General features: G+C 42.2%; 1 protein-coding gene across 2 annotated transcripts in view; it reads left to right on the top strand.

Moving 5' to 3' along the window:
- Positions 1-25,556, top strand: part of SH3BP5 (SH3 domain binding protein 5) — a 61,956-nt gene that overhangs the window by 24,932 nt on the left and 11,468 nt on the right. For both annotated transcript variants that reach the window (XM_042816703.1, XM_042816702.1), the window contains exons 3-4: positions 4,040-4,168; positions 21,016-21,180. In XM_042816703.1, coding sequence (XP_042672637.1) covers positions 4,040-4,168; positions 21,016-21,180 — 294 coding nt within the window. The remainder of the gene's footprint in view (positions 1-4,039; positions 4,169-21,015; positions 21,181-25,556) is intronic.

Here is a 25,556-nt window from a genome sequence, read left to right as displayed (position 1 = left end):
CTTGAACAGGCCTAGAAGAAGATGCTGGAAAGTAAGTTGCTGCTCTTAACCTGATGTACCAAGTGCTGCACCCACTGGAGTGTGTGTAGCAACCACCTGTGGAGTGAGAGTCTAGTTAGGAAGGCTGTAACTTTAATGGAAGGTTTGAGGACTGCTATTTTTTGCATATTGCAACAGGTGTGGAGGGTAAAGTGTCTTAATCAGCTTGTGCCAGCTTTGGTAAGGTTTCTCTTTGTCTCATGGAAACAGCTATGAAGGAGAAAGTGTTGGAAACATTAGTTTGCCAGTTGGCTTTTAATATTGCCTATCTGCTGAAGTTGGTGCTGTGTTTTTTGTAAAAGTGACAATAGAAGATTTTGAGAAAAAAGAGGAGGAAAATGGACTTTTGAAGTATTGCTTGGTGTTTGAGATGCCTTTTGTCAGCTGTATTGCTTTGGTTACACTTTATGTGGTTTGTATACGTATCCCATACAACGGCGAGAAAAACAAACCCATGATTGTTTGTTATTTCTTTTTTTTCCAAGAATGCCCAGAAATGGTGTGACTGATTCACAAGATTTGTACCTAAGCTGTGCTCTTGCTGACTGTGCCAGCTAGCCTTTGTGCTGGGAAGCCATCCTTGTCAAGGAACTGAAGTACAGAAGCTAGAAGCTGAGGATTGTGCTAGAAAAGCTGCACAACATATGCTGTGTCGTCTTGGTGCTGCTAACAGCAGGGAATTGCAGGAGTTGTTTTTTTTTTCTTTCTCCAGTATCTGTGGTGCTGGGTGACGGTCTGAGCATAGCGAGTCTGGCAGTTCAGCAGTAACACTCACAGGGTGCTCATCACCCTGTGGGACTTGATGAGCAGCATGAGGATGGGCTGGTGTTTGTCTAGTGCAGCTGGAAGGTTTCACCAGCACTTGGAACCATGGAGAGACTGCATCACCATGCTGGTGGTAAACTTTTACATTTTTGGAGTGAGTGTTTATAGAATCGTGGAATAGCTTAGGTTGGAAGGGACCTTAAAGCCCATGCATTGCCAGCCCCCTGCCGTGGGCAGGGCTGCCACCCACAGGATCAGGCTGCCCAGGGCCCCGTCCAACCTGGCCGTGGGTGCCTCCAGGGATGGGGCACCACAACTTCTCTGTCTGGGGTGCTTATGGCCCTTCACATGACAAGTAAAACCAGCTGCTATGGCTTTATTTCTTATTTAAACTTCTCTGGAGTGCCTGCCAGTCATCAAGACCATGGGAGTTGAACTGGTGGGGACTAGGTAGGCTGGCAGTGGTGAATGCACTGAGATGTGAGGAGCTCATGTGGCAGTGTGGATGTGTAACATGGCACCCATTTGCTCTTGGTAGTGTAGCTAGAGCTTCAGGACAATAAAAGCAGGGTGCCTGGTGCAGAAGTGCTTAAAGGTTTAAAAGTCCTGGGTACCTCAGGTGCCACTTAGAGGATGAGTTACAGTGTAGTAATTTGTATGCAGTGGTGGGAGGTTCATGGATCCAGAAGTTGCACTATCCTTGGTATTTTTTGGTTTGGTTTTGCTCTTTCCTTTTCCTCTTGGATAAGCATATATGTAATAGTTACAGAAGTGTATTTGGGGTAGGTCCCTAAGTACAGATTTGCTAGTGATAATACAAAATTGCTGTTGTCAGATTTCTTTGTTCCAAGTGCTTATCTTACCAACATGGGAACTGAATTTTTTGATGATGTGCTGCATAGGGGCTGCTTATTTTTTTAAACTTGATGCATTTATGTTTGGTTTTCCTTTATTCGTTTTCCACACCTGGTATCCAGATGCACAGGTTGCACAAGTTGAAAACCAAACCTTCAGGTGCAGTCATTTAGAAATGATCCTTTTTATTGTATTGTTTCATTTATTTGAAAATGACTGTTTGTTCAATGTACTGCAGTACTTAGTGCTTTTCTCACATCATGCTTGCTGTCTTATGGTTTCTTGCAAAATTCATTTGAAACAGCAAACCATGTATTGCCCAGTACTTTAATTGGAAGCACTCAAGCTCTTCTACTGAGGAACTCATTGACTCTGTACTTACTGTTTGAATGATACGCTTCATCCTTTCACTTCATCACTTCATCCTTGGATTACTGACTGGATTCAAGTTTTTACAATAATAAATCTGTTTTGGCTCTGCTACTCACATGAGAAGTTCCTTAAAATAGATTGGAGCACCTTAAAAAAGAAAGCCTTTTCGTACCACAAAAAATACTACTGATGCTGTTTAAGGTTTTAAATAACCTTGAAAAGGAACCAAATCAGCTTTTACTGAAGTATGTTTCCTTTTTTGTGAAACTAATGTGCTGGTGCAGACTTTTCCACTTCTGTGAGCGTAGTCATAGGCTCCAAAGTATATTAATTCTTTCAATGAATAAACAGTTGTGCATTCTAGAAATCCTCAGCAGTACTGATGAAAATCTCCTGAATTAGAGTACATCTTCAAGCCAGCTGCTTCCTGATTTATCAGCATGTCCCTCAAGCAGGTTGCCTAAATCCTGGTCTCTAATTAGAATTACAAGGTTTGTCAGTAGCTCACATGGCCCTTCCTCTCAGTCTCTTTAAACCCTGGGCCAGGTCTCAGTCTATGTTTGCATCTCTCTGCAACATTGCCATTGATTTACAGTCTGAGTTGGATACTGAGATTGAAATCAGGATTGCTCTGCTTAATGGTGTGGAAGTTTCAGTGGAGCAGAAAAGAAAATCTAACCTCTACAGCTAATCACATAGAGGGCAACTCTTCTCACATGGAAGAAGTTGGAATTTATGGTTCTTGCATAAAACAAATAACAATCAAATGGAAAGTTAAGCCTCTATCAAGTGGTACAAACCTCTTCTGAAAAGACGGGCTTTAATGATGGATGATCTTTCGTCAGTGACCTGGAAGTTTTTTGTCTCTCTCGAAGTGTTTGCAAAACGGAAAGAGGGGCTGACTTGAAAATACACCACTGCCATGTAGGAAGAGTCTGATTCTTCCTCCTACAGAAACCAAATCCTGTCTGTCCTCATCTGCACTATGAAGTGGTGCCTCTACTGATGATGCTTATTGGGGTGGGATGTGTGCTGAAGTGTAAGAGATGCCGGTCCTGTTTGAGTGTCAGCCTGGTGTGGGATTAGGCCTGCCTGCTAGCCCAGCTTGGTTAGTGAAAGGAGAGGCAAATGCAGTGAGTAGGATGCAAGATTTTGTATTGAAAATCTCTAGTAAATATCCAGCTATCGAAATTGATGAAGCAAGACCAAGGAGCCTTCTGGCAAGTGTCCTTTGGAAAGTTTGAGGAGTTGATGGAAATGTGAAGTCATGGCTTGAACCAGTGATTGAGCACCTGGTGGAAGGCAGGGCCAGCCCTGGTGTATACAGTACAGCTGAGTGACCAGGTGTGGAGCTAGGATCCACCCCATCCCAGACCTCATTTAAGGGTTGGCTGTAGAAGTGAGGGTATCAAGTAGGCAGGGATATCCAGTGAGGCCTTACAAGGGTAAGCAGGCTTTTCCCTGTGTTTCTTTGTCCGGCTGCTGTTCTGGAGCAAATCCTCACTTGCTGCAGGCTGGGGCTTTTCTACCTTGTTATCATTGCTGTGCTTTCCATTGTGTTATAGCATTACAGAGGACAAACTTGAATTTTTGTAATGCTACCTGTGCTCCTGAACCACTGTGAACAATAAGGCAGTGGAGCAGATGAGATGTTTGCCACCTAACTGTCTCTCAGAAGTGGTTACGTTGCTGTTTGCCTCCCCTTGAATATTCTCCTAGCTCTTCCTCTCTGAGAAATTAACTGGCATAGGCAAGCTTTGTATAAAGCTGCCTCTGGAAGACAAACGTTTGCTGCCCAGGATCCCAGCATTACAATCCAGTACTGGGTTCTTCTTGTTACCTCTACTGAGCAATTCTGCTTAGCCCAAATTCCAAAACTGTTTTGAATGTGTTGGCTTGCGTGCGGGTCCAAAGAGCGACCTGAAGGTAGGAAACCAGAAATTAAACTTTAAAGCTCTAATCTTTGTTCTTTTTTCTTCCCTTTTTCCCCCTTTGCAACGTTTTGAAGGATGCACGCCAGAAGTTCCGCTCTGTGCTGGTTGAAGCAACGGTAAAACTGGATGAACTTTTAAAGAAGATTGGGAAAGCTGTAGAAGATTCTAAGCCTTACTGGGAAGCTCGGAGGGTGGCCAGGCAGGTAAGAACTTTCTCCCTTATAAGCTTATGCTAGAAAGCACATAGTGACAGCATCACTTCCCTGCTATTAATAACATCAGAAGTGTACGCTCTCGGCTGACGCTGGTTTTTGTCTTGGGTTGCATGTCAGCCATGTGAAGCAATGGCAAAGTGTGCTGCTGCTTCATAGTCACAGCTGCACATGTTCTTCAGTCCAGCAGCAGCTACAACAGACAAGAGCTATGAATAGCAAAAGGACCGGTACTGTTCTATTCTCATTACCAATGGCCTTTCAGAGTCTTCCTCTTGACAGTTGTAATTGTTTGAAAACACAGTGTTTTCCTTGTGTGTCTGCTTTTTCATCTTAAAGCAAAATCATGAACAGATAAAAGGCTGCAAATCAAGGCTGCTGGTGAAAAGGCTCAAGTGGGCAAACCTGGAGAGGCCTGCAGGGTTTGGTGCTGATGAGGTTGTGCTGAAGCAGGATCATGCTCAGTGCGGCTCTAAAATTTGTTGGTATTGGTAGAAATTGAGCTTTGCTTTTTGTATGATCATGTGGAACTTACCAGCCTCACTCCAAGTGCCAAAGCTGACTTTATTATTGATAAGCTCCAGAAATTGCTGTTGGTGTTTTTTTCTTTGTTGAAAAGTCCATGTGCGGCTGAGGTGGGAAAGGGTGAGGAGTGAAGGTAAGGATGTGATCCACTGGCTGCAAGGAAAACAAGAAAGCTTTTGAGATGTCAGGCAGCTTTTTCACCTTAAAGGAGAATCAGCAGTGAGTTGAGCATGTGGTGGCTTAGGGAGTGCTTCTGCTTAGTGTCTGTGGTGGGTTCTGTTGGTATTGAGCCATTGTCTGAGTGAGTGGAGATGTGTGGGGATTATTAAACTTAATCACTGAGAGTAGAAACAATATAGTAAATAAGTAAACTCCACTTCTGAACACAGTGTGGTGTCTGCTGCTCTGTCGCTGCTCTGAAAGCAATCCAACCACAGGGACTGTGGTGTATGGTAGGGGCAAACCAGTCGTGACCTAGAGAGGGGAAGTTAGTAATAAAATAACATGAACAGTCAGCTCCTTAATCTTGTGCTAACTAATGTGCCTAACAATAATAAATAAATAAAAAGGCCTTGCCTCAAATGCAATCCCATACTTCTCTTACTATAAACAGCTATAGAATAAGTGCAGAATGCATAGGATTTCAGGAGTTACGCTTGGACAAGTCAATGATGAAAACATGTACTTTTGCAGTACCAAAAACTCAGATGGCTTTGAGGTGTGTAACATCATGCACTGGAGAGCAGTGAACTTTGTCCTCTGTCCTGAAGCTGACAGAAGATTATGTCCTGAAATGGAATTTCTTTATCCTATGTCTTTGCTGCAACCACAATGCATTCAGTTGTAATTGTTCAAAGGTACTCTGTGAGAACTCTTAAAAAAACAAAACAAAAAAAAAAAACAAAACCAACCCAAACTGCTTGAAGTCCTGGGATTTGCAAAATTGCTCCTATTGTATTGGGCTTGTTGGGAAATGCCATAATTTTTCTCCAGATTCATTTTATCATTAACTGGGTTTAAATGCTACTTATCCCAGATCTGCTAATTGGCTGCACAAATCTTTTAATTCCTCAATACTTGACAGCATAACCCTTTTTTTCTTTTAGCAGAGATTGCCCTCCTTACCATTCATTTGATTTTCCTCCTCTTTGTGTACTGAGTCATGGAACAGGGCTTCCTCTCTGTATCTGCTCAGGAGAAGCTGGAAGATTGTCTCTGGTTATCTTTTGGCTCCTTGTCTAGCATCAGTATTGAAATATGAAATATTAAGGGAAGGAGGAATGTTAGTGTTGTGAACAGAGCATGCGTCTGGAAAAGGGAGATAGGAAAAAGATTGATGTCAGTGTCAGTAAGGCATCTGCCCAAAGAGTTTTTCTAGTCTTCATTTAGTCTGGAAAACTTCAGTTTAATTGGGAACAAATTTCCTATATAAAGCAGGATAGGGTATGAAACTAAAGGAAAGTACCAGAATATTAATGTGTACAGGTGCCAGCCCAACATCTTTATTTTACACTTTGATTTCTAAAGTTTTAAAGAAACTGTGGGAATAGCTTTCTCTTTCCATTTGAGTAAAAAAACCATCGAGCTTACAAAGCTTCTTTGCTATCTTCTGTCTTTTCAGCTATTCTGGAGCCAGTACACTACTTCTGAAAACGTAGGCACAAGGCTCTCAGTGGTTGAAAGAGCTTAATTAAACAATAAGTGCCAGTGCATGACTGTGCAGAAGAGAAGCGGAAGTGTAAATTCTTGTTCTCTAGAAAGGGAAGTAAAAATATGACCTATAAATTGAAGTCTGCTGGAAACAAGGAGCTGAGTGATTAAAGAAACCTAGCTTGGAAGAAGTGAAGGAGTTGTCCAGTGTTATTTGAGTTTAAGATGCCAATTGTGTAGGGCAAGTTAGCTTATAAAAGCTGTATTTAATCATAAAAAAGAGTGTGCGTTCACATTGCACCAGCATGATTCTCTTGTAGAGATAATTCTTATTAAGACAAAATGCAATAAAATGGGACAAGAGATTGATGTAGGGTCAGTAAAAAACAGGTCCCCGATTCAAATACACTGCGGAGAAGCTTTAGGACCATGAATCATTTTGTCTCCTCACCCTTATCCTCATCTTGTGCAATCCTGTGTTGGCAGAAGATGGTGAATTCAAAACAAATGAATCCTCCTATGCAAGAGTCCTGTAGCATCTTGTTTGTGTAATGTATGCCAAGAGAATTTCAGCTTGGTCTATTTTGGAGCGAAACTGCGCTCTAACAGAACAATGGTGCCTTAGTGCTTGAGAGCTTTGTCCTCGAAGTGGTGGCACAGGGAATCGCAGTGCTGCCCATTGACACCAAAGCATTGATATTCAGCTTTTACTGAGCGAGCTTTTACTGCAAGCAAAAGCAAGATAATGCTCTTGACCCTGCAGGTTTTGTGCCACTTGTGCAAAGACAACTTTGTTGTGGTTCCTTATTTGGTATTGCAGTGAGATTTTTGGTTCACTGTGGGAATAGCACTTTTTGATTCACATTAGTTGCTTAATTGAATTTGAATATGTCTTTGCAAGGATTTTGTTTTATTATTTTTGCGGTTGGCATATTCTCCTTTTTCATGTTGTTGTCTTTGGCTTACACCATAATGCTCATGTTCAGTGGAAGAACCGTGGCATATAACTGGGGCCTGTGTATGCTTGCAAGCAATGATCACATTGCAGCAATCTGAAGTTCCCCTAATCCAGAAAGTGTTGGGAAGACTGATTTTTTTTTTTTTTTTTAACTTTTTTCTTTCCCATGTCTTTTTTTATTTTTTTTTTTCTTTTTTTTTTTTTTGTTTTTGTTTTTTTGCTTGGCAATCTGCATTTCTGTGACTAGTCTGAAAATATTACTTTTTTTGCCCAACGGTAATGGGAAAGAAGAAGGGCATTACCAGGAAACATTAGTAATATAAACAAGAGCATAGGTCCTGAGCCTCTGAGGTAAGCAGTGTCCTAAGCCACTGTTGACTTAGCATTTTGAGGGGTTGGGACTGCAAAACTCCTATGCAATAGTATCTGAGAAGGCAATGAGAGTTTGAGAAGTGTTACCTCATCAGTGGCAGCATGCTTTGGGACAGGATGCTGTGCAAAAGCGAGTGTGGTCTATTGCATAAACCATTGGGCTGTTCAGAGTCAATTTGGTACTGCTGCATGGCTTAGAGAAATTACTTCATCTTTCCCTTAGATCCCATGTGAAACAGAGCTGTCAGGCTGCTGTGAAGCTGAGTTCATTAAGGGAAGTGAAAGCACTTTGGGGTCATAGGGTAAAAGGTGCCTTTAAAACACTGCTGTTAGTACGTCATCACTCGTGAACCCAGAGACAAAGCAAACAGGAGAACTTTTCTGCTTTGCTTCTGATGGGGGAAAAAAAGATCCGATAAAAACATATTCCCTCACCCCCATAAGTATGGAAATCCATGTATTTGTAGTGACCCTAGTCAGAAAGGAGTGTTAAAAGCGACACTTGGGAGTGTTGCTTTTAAGCAAGACTTTATCTGCTGTTACTGAGCTGTTTGTGAAGTGAGAGGTTATGTTTTAGTCCCCAGTACTGGCTCACATGGGAGTAGGTGTGGATGCTTTGCTCAGCTTTAGTACTGACTCTGTTTGGGAGGGTTGTGGTTATGCTTGGTGATATTCCCCATGCTCCCTTCCCTGTTTAGCTTTTATAAAAAGGGCATTAGAAAACCTGATTCAGACAAAAAGAGGTGAAATATCAATGCTAGGTTATATCTGTACATTTCTTCGCCCAAGGATCCATCTCTAACAAGTGTTCAGAAAGCAGTAATACACTGAAGGATGTAAGTATTCTCATCTCTCTTGGGTTACCTGCACTGATTCTGCTTTACAGCTAGTTACGTTTTTCATGTTGTTGGTGTACTTCCTTAACAAAAACAAAACAAAACTTTTCTATCACAGAAAGCTTGGAAAAATGTGCTGGAATCAGCATTTACAATGTTGTCTTCCCTGCTGCAGGCTGGGTGTACCAAAAATTAAATAGTTTGGATGGATAAATGGATTGTGCACAGCAGGGACAGATTTCTTCCTCTCTGCAGCTCTTTGTATGTAGTCCAGCATCTTCTCCTCACTTCTACTACCTTTTAGATAGGGACAGAAGTACCCTTTCAGTTTTGTTTAAGTCCACTATAAAATATTACATCAGTTTGAAGAAGTCAGCTGGCGGGGTTAGTAATTATTAAGGGTGAGCTTTCAGATAGTCATACCTTGAGTCTCTATTCAACCTATCTTCACTAAACATCGGGGAACCTAGTTACCACTGAGCAATCATTTCTTCTTTCAAATATGATTTTGGTTAGATTTGAGTGATAGGATCAAAAGTTCATAGGAGCACCAGTAGACCAAGTGGGGACATAGGAGTCAACTTGATCAGCTGTACCTACTGAAGGGTTTAGAGTCTTGTCTCTCACCTCTGAGTAGAGCCAATAAGGGCCCAAGTGATTAGCTTAGACAGCTGCATTTGAAAAGCCTTCTAAAATACATCTCTCTTCCTTGGATGCAGAGGGAGTGTAGGCATCTCATCTCCGATTGCTTGGCCTCTGAACAGTCATCAGCAGAATCCTGCAATGAGCGACTGTACAAATCTTAAATCCAAAGTGAATTAGGATGAAAAGTAGCAGCTGCAATCTTGCAGAACTGAAACTGAAGAGTAACTTCACCATTTGATGGTGAAGGTGGGAAGAGTGTAAACAGGTAAGAGCACACTTACCTTGCTGGAAGGCTTCCTCAGCTGATGGTGCTGATACTGTTCTATGCAGAAGATTGCAGTGCCTATAAATGAACACATCTTTCCAAAGTGACAACCAATCTTGGTTTCTAGGTGTTCAGCTGGAGATGTCTGAAAGCAGTATGGTTCTACAGATGGTAACTCGCTTATCTCTGCAGATGAAGGCTTTTTATGTAGACATAACTTGGAGGTTCAAAACTGCCAATCACACCCTTAAGATTAATTAGAAATTGGAAAGTGTTGACTTTCTAGTGTTTCTTGCAGCATTCAAGTTTCCCATCCAAATCTGCTCAATGGAGGAGAGCTAATTGGTTCACAGTACCAGCTTGCTTGGCTGTGAACAAGGGGGCATCTCTGGGTGTGAGTGACAGCTCCCAGTTCCAAATCCCTCAGCAGTGCTGGTCATGCCCTCTGATTCCTACTGGTATTGGAGGTGGTGTTGAGAAGAAATTCCTTATGGCTACTTTTTGGGTTAAAGACCTATTGCTTGTATTTAAGACAACAAGGAGTTAAGATTGGTTTGTGTTATCTAGTAAGCTTATCTTGGCAAAAAAAAAAAAAAAAAAAAAAGATGGAGAGAAGGGGAATTTGGGAAGCAAAAATTAAAATGTCAGCAGAACTGTGACAAACTTGAATTTCTGCATAGCAGCTTGCCATGGAGTAGTTGTAAAAAGCAAAATTATTGGCAAGGTTACAGTGAGACAAGCAACTGATCCTTCCTGGCTGAAGGAGTATTTCTGGTTAACTGTTTAGAAACCAAAAATGAAATTTTCAAAGCAAGGATACAGAGACTTGAAAAGTGACTGTGACAAACCTTCTACAAATCCTTTCAAGTGTTTGAGGAGAAAAAAAAGAACATTCAAAGCACACGGCTTCTTTTTATGACTGTACCACTGCATTATTGCTGCTCTGTGCAGCACTGCTGCTAATGGAACTCCAGCTCTGGTCTCTCCCTGTTTGAGATGAATAAACAATAAGAGAAAGTGGTGTGTGAGCAGAAGTGCCTTTTTCATCAAAGAGAATGTCACTGTTAACACAGAGCCAGTAACTGTAAAGGTTTCTTAGAGCATTTCCAGCTGTATTGCTGCTGTTGTAGCCAGCAGAAGGTACTTTGAATGTTATTTGGACAGTTGCAGTATTGTGTTCTAAGCTGATAGAACAGAATCATAGCATGGTTTGGGTAGAAGGGACTCTAAAGACCACCTAGTCCCAAACCCCTTGCCATTGGCAGGAACTTCTCCCAGTAGACCAGGTAACCTGAAGTTCCATCCAGCCTGACCTTGAAGACCTGTGGGGGATTGCTATGGCTGCGGAGGAGGAGACACAGAACTTGCTGTATGGGTAGTCCAGGATCTCAGCATGGTAAATAAGTGGTAAGGAGAAAAAATCTTATGTAAGAAGCAAGACCTTGAGTGATGAAGCGTGAAGGCTGTGAGTAGTACTTACTGGTCCAAGAAGCTTTTATGTATCCTTTTTCCTTTTCTGTTTCCCATGGACCTGCTCTAGACCTCAAACCCCTTTATCCCACATATGCTTCCACATATGCTTTTCTTCTTTTTTTTTTTTTTTAGTGAAACATGTCATGAAATTAGTCCTTCTATGGAACGTGTAGTTCCCATTGCTTTGATCCCTAGGGCGCTCTCACAGTATATTCATCTTCTCACGGGCATGTGGCTGGCTGTGGGACTAGGTGCCCATCTGAAGAGGAACTAAACCAAGCAAGGGGATCAGATATCAGTCATTTTATTACTGTTGTTATTGTTGGGGGAGAGAAGTCATTTCCTGGACTTGAACCATAGAACCCACTGAATTTCGTAAACTGTGTTAGTAAAGCTGTATGTACTTTGTGTTAAACAAAGAGAATGTTGTGCCACACTCCAGATTGGTGGGAGTGCTTTGTGCACTCATGCTGTGTTTGCACAGTTGTGATTGAAGCCCTGCGAGTAGCTGCCCTGTGTTTGGGTATGTATGGATCAGTGTTTCACTGCTGCTGGATGGCATTGTGCTTGGTGTGTCCACCTGAAGGCTAAAAACCTGCAAACTGCATTTATAGCTCTGTTGTATTTTCCTTCAAGCCAAAATTGTGAATATGCTTAGGAAGCAGGGAAATGAGGTCAGAGGCATTGAACCTGGGTCATCCAGTTGGAGTTTGCCCAGCTGACGTATCAGTGCTGTTATTTGTTTACTTTAAGTCCTCAGTCTTAGGGTTGTGTTCTGGTTGAGCAGTGTGGCATTCAAGAGTCTCAAACAGTGCCTTCAAACTGCCAAGGTGGTAGCAGATTCTGCCTGGTGGGTTTTGGAAGGTTATTCTAAAGATGAGGTCTGTGAAGGAAAGTTCCCAAAAGCATTTGCCTTCCCATCAGCCCTTCTAATGCAGGACAGTAGGTCAGAGTGACAGGCAGGTTTCTGCCATTTCAATCCCAGACAGCTGCAAATCTACCTCGTGTTTGGGAACATGAGCAGCTGCTACTTCACACTAACTAAAAAAAACTTCCATAAATCCTTACCTGATTCATATTTAGTGCTCTGTTACTTATGTTTCCTGCAGGCTAGATAGCATTTGCAGGTGGTTTTGCTGCTGGTGCCTCATTCTTGTCACCTTTGGGATGTAGGGAGACTAATTTATAGCCACTCTATTGCTGAAATACCTGTACTGATAAATTCTGTGCACATGTTCTCTCTAGAAGTTAGACCTCCTGCATCTGTCTGTCATTCCTATGCTTCATTGGAGAGGTTGTTCTGGGTTGATATTATACATCCTGCATCTTTGTTTTATTTGAGCATTCTCTTCTGTTGATGAATAAATATTTGTATAAGCTGCTGATGGAAAAACTGTGGTTGGTTTTATTGCTATTGTTAGAAGATGTGCCTTGGAGGGCTGTAAATTAAAGATTTTCTCTTCTGTGCTTCCTTCCAGAAGCAGAAGAAAATGCTGCTCTTCCAGCAAAGTGTTTTGATGAGTTTCTCCATAGACAAAATGAAAAAATTTCCTTGTATGTATGTCTTTTATTCCGTTTTCTCCAAAGCATCCAAGAGTCCTTAGCTATTCTGGATGGCAGCAGTACGAAGCCAGCTGGCTGTTCAACCTCCTCTCCAGTAGTTGCCAACGATACAGTGAGATAATTATCTTCCTACTCTTCAAGAATGGCTTTTCTTGTGCTTTTTCTGTTGTGAAACGTAAGCCTTGTGCAAGTAGGTCTGGGGTAATGAAATACTGGGGTGGGTCAGTTAGTGTAGAAGTGTCCTCTCTTTGAAGTAACAGGGAGAGGCCTAGGGCAAGAAAGTTTGGCTTCTGTGTCAGATCCTGATGATAATGTAAAGCAAAGATTCCTCTGCTTTGTTTTCTCTCCCCTTCTTCCCTGTCAGTCTTCTGTGGCCATTACTGATGGCTGTTTCAAGAGATTGCAAGCCACAGACGTGCTCATCTGTTAAAAATAGTAGCCAGCATTTGAGATGGGTGATGTGAGGTCAGGTCCTTCATACCTGTTTTGCGTGTTAACTGCTCAGCAGTGGCTGCTGGAAGGCAGCAAAAGTGTCCCAGCTTTGGGAAGTTGTTCTGTCCCAATCTATATTATATACAGTGGCTTAAATAGGTGGGAGTTTATTATGAAATCATAAATGCTTATGCTAGGAGTTGCTGCCAAAACAAATTTAATATGGTTATTGCCTTCTGGATGTGTTTCATTAGGACTGCTAGTAAACCAGTATGAGTTTGAGCTTGCTGGAAAATATTATCTATAGAGCTTAGTGGCTGTGTATTGTCCCAGTTTCTGTAAGAAACATCACTTAATTGCAGCCAACTCACAGTCCTTATGTTAGAAGACAAATGTCACTGGAAGGTTTGGAAGCAGTATCTGTCTTGTTCAGCCGTGTCTGCTTCTCGTGCTTGTTTTTCAGTTAGAGAAAGTGCTGAGGGTTTGTTCTTACAAGAGGGTTTTAAGGGGGAATTGTGAAGGGGGGAATTGAAATTCTGTCCCTGCTGCTACCTAGTTTTCTTCCTTTGAGGAATGGTCTTAGCCCTTCATGTGTCCGGGTCACCATCTACAACTTTTCCCCTAAAGCCAAGTAGGCCTGTTATTCATATGTGCTATGGTGATGTGTCTAATTCCACTAGGAGAAATTTTGAAGGGTCACTAGATGAATTGTCTTCAACAGGACCCTTAGGAATGTTCCATGGACCTCTAAGGAGTTCTCTAAGCACCTTGTACTCTGCTGAAGAGTACATGAAGATATACATGGTCAGTCTGGGCCTCTCAGTAACATCCCTGTTACAGAGGCTGGTTGTGTAATGCTTTCTAAGGAGGGGGAGAACAAGTCCAGATCGGCTCCTTGCCCCAGTGAAACTCCTGCCCTTGTGTCTTCTTGCTTATACTGGGAGCTGTGCATGCATGAGGTGTGCTACTGTAAGCAGGCTTTTGCCAACTCTCTGGAAACTTCTACAAACAAACATTTACTGCTTTGGTGGCAATTAAGTGGGATAACAATCTGGCGTTTCTCCTTTGTATATCTGCTCTATCTGTTGAACATGGGTTATCTTGCATGATTGGCTGAATTCCATGAAGGCAGGCTGTGTAAATGTAGCAGCGTGTATCTGTAGGACTTTATCCCTTGTTTCTATATTTAATTTCAGCAAAGAAGGCTGCTGCCTGGTGCAGATGAGCATGCAGAGTATCTGTTTCTAAACCTAGAAACCAGATGTAAACCGTGGGTTCACTGAGTCATTAACTAAGGCCTCTGTGCAGGTAAATGTTGGGAGGAGGGCTGCTGTGTTTGTTTTTTTTCCTCTTAATAAAATGATTTACATTGGAGATAAAAACTTGGACGTGTTCTATGATCCCATCTTCCAGAAGGCAGCTTTAAATTTTGAGCAGCTAACAAGCAGATGGCAATGAGTGCCCAAGAAAGCTGTGTCTGGATGGTATTGGCATGAACAATTTGGCTTATTCTGGTGCCGCAGACTCATTAAGTAGGGTAAGTAACTTCAGGCAGGCCAAGTTCTTGAAACAAGCTCTTGAAAAAGGCTTGATACCGTGTGCTTAGATATTTTATTTTTTCCTTCCCTTCGTAGTTCCAAAGGGAGTAGGATTCTGTCTTTGAGACCAACTGTGTATGCTGCTAACAGAACTGCTAATGAAGTGAGTGGCTGGTTGTGCCCCGAACCTCTTATTTCATGGAATATGGCTTGTGATCCTGTCTTAGAGATGCCAAATATATCACTTAACTAAGCACGGAGTTAGGTATCTCAGAACATGCTTTATAGGTCTACTCTGATTTCCTGGGCCTTTTTATAGTCTACAGGTTTACCAGGAAAACAACCCGAGCCAGAAGTCAGGTCGGTTCTGTAACTGAGCTGTTATTAGGCTGTTAGAAGAAGAGGAGTAGATGCGTAAGTGGGACCAGAAAGCCCAACACAAGAACAAGATACCTGATTGACAGCAGAGACTAAGTGACATCTGGTCATCGTATTCCACAGCCATTTCATTAGTTATGCAGCAGGGAGGAAATGAGTTTTGCTTACCACTTGCCTTCCTCCACCCAAATAAAATTCTTCAAATCTGCTCTTGAAAAAGCAGTTTGTAACCCGTGTAGATTTATAGCTTTTTCAGTAAACAGCTTAGAGAATACAAGGGAGTTTCAGACTCTTGAGAGACTGCATTTTCTGTCAGTGATGCAGGCAGTCACCGTAGATTAATACATAGTTCACAAAATGCCTCAGATCTGCCAAAATGAGGTAACTCCAGAGGCTTTGGATTTTGTAAGTTGTTTATAAGCATCTGTATGTAGCTTAGAACAAGAAAGGGTTTCTGTCTTTACTAACTCTCAGTTCTGGTTTGGCTCTGAGTTTTTTGTGGAGAGAGGGGAATGGAAGTCATGGTCTTATGAGAGCCTCCCAGCTCCATTGCTATTCCAGTTATTAAAAAAAAAAAAAAGTATTTGTGGGCTTGAGAATTTAGGAGAACATTCAACATTGGTGTAAACTTTTATAAATGTATTCTTTGTGGTGTTGTTGGCTTTCTTTTCTGTGTGTGTGACAAACTGTAGGAACAATTCTAGTAGTTGCTAGAAGTGCTGTTGTACAAAACCTGTGGAGGTCATCTGATCCAACGTCTTCCTCAAAGCAGGACTGTCACCATCGCTGGATTACATCAGCCACAGCTGTGCCAAGTCTTAAAAGCCTCTAGAGATTTATAGCCTCTCTGGATAACCTGAGTGTCATGGTGCCATTCTGGGAGAAAAAAATTCAATATGCGACCTGAATCTCCAAGCCACAGTTTGTTGCTCCATGTTATACTGCATGCTACCGTTGAGAAGTGTTTGCTCAGCTCTTTGCAACTCCCCTTCAAATTTTAGCTAGCAGCTGATTTGATTGCTTCTTAGTTTAGTCTGGCAGGGAAGAGGCCAGCCCCATCCCTCAGCACTCTTTGTAGGAGTACATTATAGACTGTTTTGATAGACCTTTGCTGGACTGAACGATGTCTTATTGCTCCTCTTGAACTGAAGGCCCCAAAGCTGGGTGTGGTATTCAGTTTTCAACCACACCAAAGCTGAGTAGGGGGGAAATGATGACCTCCCAATAGTCTGGCAGCTCCATCAGCACTTGGTGGCACTTCCTGTACTTCAGTGAGCACACATGCCTTCATATTGTGGACTTCTGAGTTATTGAGCTCACTGAGGTTGTGGGCAAGGCTGGTATGCTGTGGAAGAGAAGTGATCCTGATGTCCTTGTGGGAGGTTTGTGCAGAGTATGGCAGTGCAGCCTGCAGGATGAGAATGATCACCAAGGATGTGCTGTGCTGCTGAAGCAGGGCTTAGCAGCTCTGGGAGGCGATCAGGGAGGGAGAGTTCCTGCATGAAAGTATATTCACTGTTGTGCTTCACTCACCAGTTCACCATGGGATATTGTTACAAGAATGAGAGTGAGTGGGAATGGGAATATCTGAAAGTTGCTTCTGAAAAACATTACTGGAAGCCAGTTAATCATTGTTTTGCAGTAAGCAAGTTTTAATGGTGTCAATTAAACCATTGTTTTAAAGAAAGACGAATGAGAGTTGTTGATTTCACGTTAAGAGACGAGAGCCTCTAAGAGTAAAGGTCTAAGAGTAGAGTTATTAAGTAAATGGCCAGCATATGATTCGCTGGTGTCTTTTTCTGGGCAGCAAATAGAAGTTGGATTATAAAGGGAACATAATAATTGTACTTAAAAAAAATTGTGTGTTTTTTTGGCCATGCACAGAAATGCTGAAGTAAAGCAGCTGTCAAGGCAAGTAGTGAGATGGCTTCTCATTTTGAGCAAGGCTGGTGAACCTGTTTTATAGAGTTGTGAAAGAACTCACCTTCTTTTTGAGTACTCTTTCAAATGGAAAATTTGCCAGTCGTGTTGGTGGTGCTTTTCTCATGCGTTTATGCTTTACTTGTGATCTGGTCCTTTAGAGGCAGGCTGATAGCAGTCACTACTGTGTAACCATGTGGGCAGCAACAGAAATTGCAAAGTTAGGTGGAGTGATGAAGGTGTGTGTATGTGTGTGTGTGTGTGTGTATATATATATATATATTAAAAAAAATATATATATATATGTATGTGTATATATATATATATATTTTTTTTGGCATTGAAACAGAAAACTCAAGCTATGTGTTGTAGAGTTGAGCAAGGGCTCTGACTATAAGCGGGGCTTGGGGCAATAAAGGCTATGTGGGCTGAACAGAAAACTATATTTTGTAATTCAAGAGAAAAGTATAGGGTTTTGTGCTTTGAAAGTGGACAAGCTGATGTGCCTGTGCTAGCTCGAAATATGCCTGTGTGTTGCTGCCAATTCCAGAAGAATGACTGTATTTTAAAAGGTGGTGGTGTTTGGCGTCCATGCCACAGCCTTGCTTTTTGTTTCCATCACTATAGCTAAATCAAGAACTACTGTTGAGCATGGCTCTCTGCTGAGTAGGACCCTATGCAGAAGAGGTGGGGAATTTCCCATGAGGACACAGCTTCTGACTCCCCAGTGGGAGCTTATTACAGCAATACATTAATGGCTTGTAATTATGAACCCTTTTGGGGTTTTAGTCACAATGTTGGAAGGCTGGATGGAGGTGTGAGCTCCTTTTGTCTGTAGTTTTAAAAGCCGAGGATGATCATGGCTGTGACCTTTTCGATCAAACCAAATGACTTGTAGGCTTGAGGCTGAGAGCATGAGAAGAATCTGCCAGTAATATGGCAGAACTACTTGTACCTGCTGGAGGGAGTTCTGACTGAAGACTAATTATTGAGTAACCATGCTAACTTAAAAATACTTGGGTATCTTTTTTCACATTGGCAAAACCACAGACCTGTTGTCTCTAATGACTAATGGATCTTTCTTTACCCTAGCATTTAGTTTTTTTTCTTTGCCAGGCTCTCAATAAGTTCTTTAAAACGAGACTAGTAGATGGGTGGAGCTAAATTATTTGGACTAACTCTTTCGCTTAAGTCAAAAACCATTTTGCCTTCCAGAACAGTGTTTTTTCAAACTGCCCTTGCTGATTAGCATTCAATAAATACAGCTGAAAGTGTTGGTATCTATTTTTGTCTGAGCTTTCCATTTATCCATGCAGTTTTGGGACGTGCAAGAGTGGTGACTGGAATGGACCTGCCTGTTTCCATCGTTGTCTCTTCAGTGCCCTACAAATCCAGGTTTTGGAGATTCCAAGCAACTAGAAGTCCAGCTGAACTGTGAACATAGTATCTGGTTTTCTTATCACAAAAAACATTTTCTTGCTCTGTAGCCAGTTGTGCTTCAGAGGCTTCATCAAGAAAACTACCGGTAGCACAAGTTTCCATTAAGTGTCATTTTTCCTTGGGGATTTAGAAACTCGGCTCCTAATGCTCAGCTCAGTCTTTGCTGGCTTAGATGTGCTGATCTCTGACCTGGCTATCTGTGCCAACAGAAACATGCAAGTGCTGATGCAGATACGGTGAGAAAACCGTACTTCCGAATGCCCCTGGGATCTGCTTTTACTGGAATTTCAAAAGCAGACTTGGTGTGGTTCTGCCTGGGCTGGGAATGGGTCACCCATCTGTTTTTGTGTGTTTGCTGGGAATTCTTAGAGCAGGCAGGCCCTCTCCTGTAGTGGGAAAGCCACGGAGCTGAGGCCTGAGCTGGGTCTGGGCTTCAGTGGCCTCACTGCATAGGAGGCACTGGGTCCTCCTGGGTGATCTGCCATGAAAATCAGCCCTATGTTGGTACGCTTCTTCCCTGTGTCCTCAGCACTGTTCTGTCATGCTTGGGTCAGATTATTCTTGGAATCCTGTGTTTTATTTCACTTCTTAATGTCCTACCTCAAACTACTGTGCATTTTCCGAGTATTCAGTAGAGGGTATTTTGGGGGCTTAGGTTTAGGCTGCTTCTGTGCCCTTTGTTGAAAGCTTTAGTTGAGTTTCATTTAATGATCCTCAGGAGGCTTTTCTGTGCTCAGTGGGTACCATGGTTCAGTTAATGGCTAAACAATACATTCTTTAACCTGGTGTACTCAAATGCATCAGTACATTTGATACCAAACAGGTGACTGGTGAATGGAGCGTTGAGAAAATGTCGTGCATGGTTGGTTTAGCAAATCTGCACTGGGGTGACATTAATGGGTGCAAAGGGCCATTCCACTTCGGGATGTGTAGAGCTGCTTGGAACTGAAAGCTTATATGTTCTGTCTCTTAGTGAAAGCATTAAACATGGTGGCAAATCAGCAAAGGGCACAACTGGAGGAATTACTTGTCTGTGGAAAGCAGCAGCAGCCACTTCAGGAAGAAATGCAGCAAGGACCTTGGTCAGACGGAAATCCCTCCTCCGACTGTAACAACTTGGATTTCCCTCCGCACCTGATAGCCAAAGGACCTCTTGACACAACTCATGTTTTTCTGTGGTGGCTGTGGGGCAAAATACCTCTCTGTGTGGTAAAGGGAAGGAAAGGACGTAGGAAGAGCTTGCTGCTATTTCAGGGCACTGTGAGGGAAATGGCGTGCTTTATTTCCCTTTGAGACTTGTGTTTAAATTTGGAGTCTGTCTCCACCCTACCATCAGATTCGGGGGGAGAAGGAAGGCTTTTTCAGTTACCTTTATGAATAATTGCGGTGTCTCTCATGTGAAGGTGTTTGATGCAATTGGTGTTGAGGATGTGTAGCCTGCTGTTAGCTTGGAGAAGTGTGTTGTTCTACTCGTTTCCCTTTTTGTCACAGGGAATTTGGCTATTTCCCAATTGACCGCCATTTTTCTTCACAATGAAACCTCTTCCTTTGTTCACGAAAGACTTCATCTTCCTCAAGTTTATATTCTTCATGCAATAGTCCTTTCCTCTGTTTCAGCTCCAGCTTCCTTCCCTGTGTATCACGGCATAATAAGTTTGGTCATTTTGTTCTGTCAACTGATGTCTGGTCAGAGATGTTTCCCATAGGTATAAACTTGTAATTCCCACTTGGTTAAAAAAAAAATAAAAATCATTGAAGTGTAAATGATAACTGTCTTCACCAAGCTCAGTGTTCAACTAATGGAGTGTGAAGCTTACATTTGAAGGGCTTTATGTCGGTGCAAAACAGAACTAACCCACTACTTATAAATGTATGGAACAAAAACAAAAAAAATGGTGACTTGTTTGCAGAGATTCTTTGCTCATTGTAGAGTCTCCCTTTTCAAACGTTTAGGGCATGATGCTGATGGTCTGTAAAGTCGTCTGCCACTGGTCTAGAGGGAGGTGTCCCTGCCTATAGCAAGGGGGTTGAAACTATTTGATCTTAAAGGTTCCTTCCAAACTATTCTATGATTCAATGATTTGATTTCCTTGGTCCAAAGTGAGAGAATCACAGCCTGTACATTGGATGGCTTCTAAGCTTGCTTCATTGAATATGTTGTGTTTTGTTTTGGAGGAGTCTTTGCTCTCACAGCAAGAGCACTTCTTCACCAGAAGGTGCTGTTCTCCCCTGCTTTTATGCAGCCACTTTAAAGCACTTCCTTCAAGCTCAAAGTTGAGGTTATTTTGCTGAAACAACACTTTCCAGAGGACACAAAGCCGGCATCAGTGTTTTATGTTTGTTACAAATTCCCTGGGTTGCCCTGGTCTCTGCGGTGGGGGCTTGCTGTACCAGCTGTGTCCTAGCAGCAGCAAAGGAGAAGAACATGCAGAGAACAAACTGCCACCTTCTTGGAAAAGTTGTGTATGCTTTACACCATTGTAATAATTCCAAAGCATTTCCTCCGTATGATTAATGGTGTACCAGATAAAAATCTACCCTGACTAAACTGAGGGAGTGCCATTCTCAATGCATTTGTGACGTGCTACAAGTTTGCTATTGCATTTTTTTTTTTCTTTTGTGAACATCATGAGACCGTTCCTTGCAAATTACCAGTTTGGGTGGAAACTGCTGCGTCTTAGCAGTATTTACCACAGTGAGGAAATATGTGTCAGTTCTAAGCAAGCAGTTGGGAAACAGTAATGCTGGAGTAGGTGTTTTTAAAGTCCTGGGATTAGCGTGGTGGATCTCCTAAACATGACTGAGCATTCCTTTGTCTCTAATCTTGATTTCTCAATTTTTAGGCACAGCTGGAAGCCCAGAGAGCGACTCAAGATTTTCAGAGGGCAACTGAAGTGCTGCGTGCTGCAAAGGAGACTATTTCACTTGCTGAGCAGAGGCTGCTGGAGGATGACAAACGTCAGTTTGACTCTGCCTGGCAAGAGATGCTCAACCATGCTACGCAGAGGGTAATAGAAACACCAATCAGTTTGTCCCATCACCTGTCTTTTCCATGTTCAGTTTTCTTCTTTGAGATATGATGCAAGTTTGTGAAATACCACATTTTTTGTATTGGTCCAGACATGACCTGTAGGAAACGAATCTGCAGAAAATTATGAAGCGTGAGGTTAGATGATTTGGGCCACGGGATGAACTATAGCTCTCTAGCTCTGCTCGTAGCTAGAGGAGTGTCTCTAGCTTAAAATAAATAAATAAAATCACCATTTGTGTAATAGGGGTAAACAGCATCCTTGGGAATATCTGCATTTGAAGCTATACAAAAATAATTGCATTGGGAAAGCTTAATTGCATAGGGATGGCTTCCTGAGTGTGTGTCTTGTGGAAATTCTGACCATGGAGTACCAGGGACATGTTCCAATTTAGTGTAACCTGTTTTCAACATAACATTAGTTTCAGCAAGGCATTTTTGCCTGGAGTGTATCTGCATAGAGAACTACTAAATGTGTGTTGCATTTTAAGCTTGCACACTTCTATTGTAAATTTACTTTCAAATTTAGACAGGATCTTACCTCCTTGGTAAGGTCTTTTTAAATCTACAGAAAAGATGCACTAATGATGAAAGGCAGTATTTGTTTTAGCAGCTGACAGAATTTTCCTGTCGTTTGCCTTGCCTCTCTTTTTCCTTATCTGTTAAAAATGCAGAAAGGTGGCTTTTTTTTTTTTTTAACATGAAAGAACCAAAAATCTAAGTTAAAAACCTTTGTTCTGTCAAAGTTCTCCTTGATATGTCAGAGAAGCTGAACTTGCTATTCCCAGTGTGGGGAGCGTGCCGTACAACGCTGGCATTGTCTTGCAGTCCTCAATACAGTAGCTTTGTTCTGTTGCAGAAGCTTTTTGGTTATAAGAAAACCTCTATTTCAGACTGAATTCTGTAACCAGCTGCCAGACGATGAAACAGAGAACAAAAAGGACGTTGGCCATAGCAGGGAGAGATGGAGAAAAAACTCTATATATACTAAAACATGAATAAAAAAATGCACAGAAATCCTCTGGGGTATAGTTGCTCTTACTGTCCCTGTCATTAAGTATTTGCTGATCTGGTAACCTCTGCTTTTCTGGAGTGAAACCTGACTTTGCAGTGCCAAGACACCATCAGCTGTCATTTTTTCCTTGGCTGTTATTCCTGTTTGATGTGAGCGAGGTCTGGAAATGCATACGCTTTTTTGTTTTATTTTGTTCTTAGAGTAGATAGATGAGAAAGAAATAGAAGCTTCTAAGGACTTTCTTAGAGCTTCTCTAAGAAGTAGCTGAGATGTGATGGAGATTGAAAGCAACTGTTGTGGATCAGTTGCCTCCCTCTGGCAGGCGTGAGGGAAGAAATGCTAGGAATTTTCAGAGTCCAAATGGATTCCTCCCTTCCTTGGATATTCTTAAGGAATTCCTGTGTCCTTCTGCAGCCCCTAATTGTTCTCAGACTGCCTGCAGCCAAGAGGAGTGCATCTGAGATTTCCAGATGTGGTGACTTAGAGCAGAAGAGGACTTCTCACAGTGTTTGGAGCTGATGGTGTTTGCATGTATTGTCACTGAATGCACTGAATTCAGTCTGTATCGTCAGGAACAGACTGAAACTGTGACATCTCTGATGGTTGCAACTGAACAGAACATAGGAGCCTTGTGTTTATTTTGATGTAAAATCTCCTAGGCACAGATTGATTTGTATAGAGCAGCTGAGGACTTATGAGATGGAAAGTGTGTTAGCCTGCTCTTTCTGGTGCTGAAAATAGTCTGGGTAAACTCAGATCCCAGAAAGCATGTATCTTTGCCTTTCCAAGATGCATCACGTTTTGAAAGAAGTACGTGGAAGTTTGCCTTCTGATTTTCATTAGCCCTTCTGGGGATCTTGAGGCTAGATCCAGAGCCAACAAAGGTGAGGATAAAAAAAAAAAGAAGTCTTAACTGAAAAGACCTGGCATTAGTTTGTTTGGAATACTGACTGAGGTTGTCTTCTTTAAGAACAGAGTGAATATGTTCTTCATTTCAGTGTGTGCAATTAGTGAGGTTCTTAGGGTGAGGTACACAAAGTAACTGGGGGGAGCTTGAGGAACGGAAAATACCATCATTCCCTACCAAGCTATGAATGAAAAAGACGTTGGCAGATGAGATCTAATAGGACAAAGATTCTTCTTGGCTGTTGGTGTTCTTAACTCAGATCACTAACTGTTAATGACATTAGAAAATGCTAATGTTTACTAAGAGGTGAAGACTTAGGTTAAAAAAAGAATATATTCGGAATTCAGTGAATCATAGAATCACAGAATCACAGAATCACCCGGGTTGGAAGGGACCTCAAGGATCATGTAGTTCCAACCCCCCTGCCTAGCAGGGCCACCAAACACACACATTCAGATCAGGTTGCCCAGGACCCTGTCCAACCTGGCCTTAAACACATCCAAGGACGGGGCATCCACAACCTCCCTGGGCAGCCCGTTCCAGGGCCTAACCACTCTCCTTGTAAAGAACTTCCCCCTAACGTCCAACCTAAATCTTCCCTCCCTCAACTTGGATCCATTTCCCCTAGTCCTGCTGTTGTCAGCCCTTTTGAAGAGTTTACTCCCCTCCTGGGTGTAGGTTCCCTTCAGGTATTGATAGGCTGCAATGAGGTCACCCCGCAGCCTTCTCTTCTCCAGGCTGAACAAGCCCAACTCCCTCAGCCTGTCCTCATAGGGGAGGTGCTCCAGCCCCCTGATCATCTTAGTCGCCCTCCTCTGGACCCTTTCCAAAAGGGTCCAGAGAATCATTATGGTTGGAAAAGGCCACTAAGATCACTTAGTCTATCCATCAACCCATCACTATGTTTCCATGTAGAAAATCGCTCCTGGAGAAGCTTTTTGCAATCTGGTCGCACTGTTCCTTTTTAGGTTTGCTTTTTTTTTTTTTTTTTTTTTGCCTATACCTGTAAATTACATCTATTGGACAGAGCATAATCTTGTTCTATGCCTTGTACAGCAATGAATCAAGTGCTGAAAAGCATCTCTGGGCCAAATGTCAGAAGTGAGTTACTAATTCATTTGTTTCTATATTGGTAGAAATGACAGGCAAGAGTAGTGTGCTTTTATTTGCTATTCTTAGGCAGCAGTAGCAGGCTGTATTGAATTAATCCAAAATTTGGAACAAATCCGAGCCCTAAAGCAAGCTGACAGACAGTGCAGAGAACATAAGGATGTGGGGTGGCAAGAGAACAAATCAGATGCATCTCTGTTTGCATAGACTTGTGTAGAAATGCATCCTGGTTGCTTTTGCACTTAACCTAATGGGTGCAGACAAAGACTTGGACTGCAAAGCACCTACCAGAAAATGTTTGCAGATCCTGGTTGAGAGGAAATGGAGCTGCATGGTGTAACTGCCTTTTGATTTCTTCATGGTTTGAAAAGATACTGTCACATTAAAAATAAGCTGTACTGGTATAGTGGGATAATGTAAACTAGCCTTTTGTAGCCACTGAAGTAGAAAAATCATCTGTGTAAACTGATTAGAAATGCAAGTGTTACTGAAGATCTTCCTCTGCTGGATGGGTCAGGAGCACAGCATGTGGAAGATGTGTCTATTTGTGGAGCAGACTACTAGCATGGGTAGGTACAGGGAGTAAAGGGTGTCAGTCAGTATTTTTTTTTTGCACCTTGCATTTTGAGCTAGGTTTCCAAAAGAAGCAAAGGGTGCCTGCTGTTTAAATAGGAGCAAGATGCCAACTTGCCTGGGAAGATGCAGCTATAATCCCTTCAATGTCTGTGCTTGAGATGTGTGCTGTGCATAGAGCAGCACAAGGCTGTGAAACGATCCTGCAAGTCAGACAGCTTCTTTACTCCCTTCAGTCCTCAACCTGGTGTATGTTTTTGGGTAAATTCCTGTGTTGTTGTTTTTTCTAGAAGTCAATTTCTCAAAAGATCTCGGATGGATACAGAGGTGCTTAGGCTGGGATGTCAGTTTTAGCTGTTTAGAACCTTACTTTGTACTCTGAGTTAGTTGCCTAACCTTCCACTGAACTTCCACTTGTCTGATCAGCGTGTTGATGTCTTGAGAATAATTCACATGACCAAACGAGGGTGTTTGCTGCAAAATGAATTCTCTGTTGGTTACACCTGCCTTGTGTGTAGGCAGGTTTGATCATAAAATCACAGAATGGTTGGGGTTGGAAGGGTCCTTAAAGCCCACCCAGTGCCAATCCCTGCCATGGGCAGGAATTGTTAGACATCAACTTAACAGTGTTTTAGTCAATTTCAGTTTGTCTTTAAAATTTGGAGAAAATGTTTTGGATATGGAAGTCTTCCCTGTCTGTTGGTACCTGGAGTTATGATGCTGTATTGGTGGCGTGGGGCTACAGGAGGGC

Source organism: Centrocercus urophasianus, unplaced genomic scaffold, assembly GCF_019232065.1.
Source record: "Centrocercus urophasianus isolate 14NV4802_14NV808 unplaced genomic scaffold, USGS_Curo_1.0 seq_16, whole genome shotgun sequence".
Lineage (NCBI taxonomy): Eukaryota > Metazoa > Chordata > Aves > Galliformes > Phasianidae > Centrocercus > Centrocercus urophasianus.
Note: the sequence above shows the minus strand (reverse complement) of the source record. Positions and strands in the feature narration are given on the sequence as shown.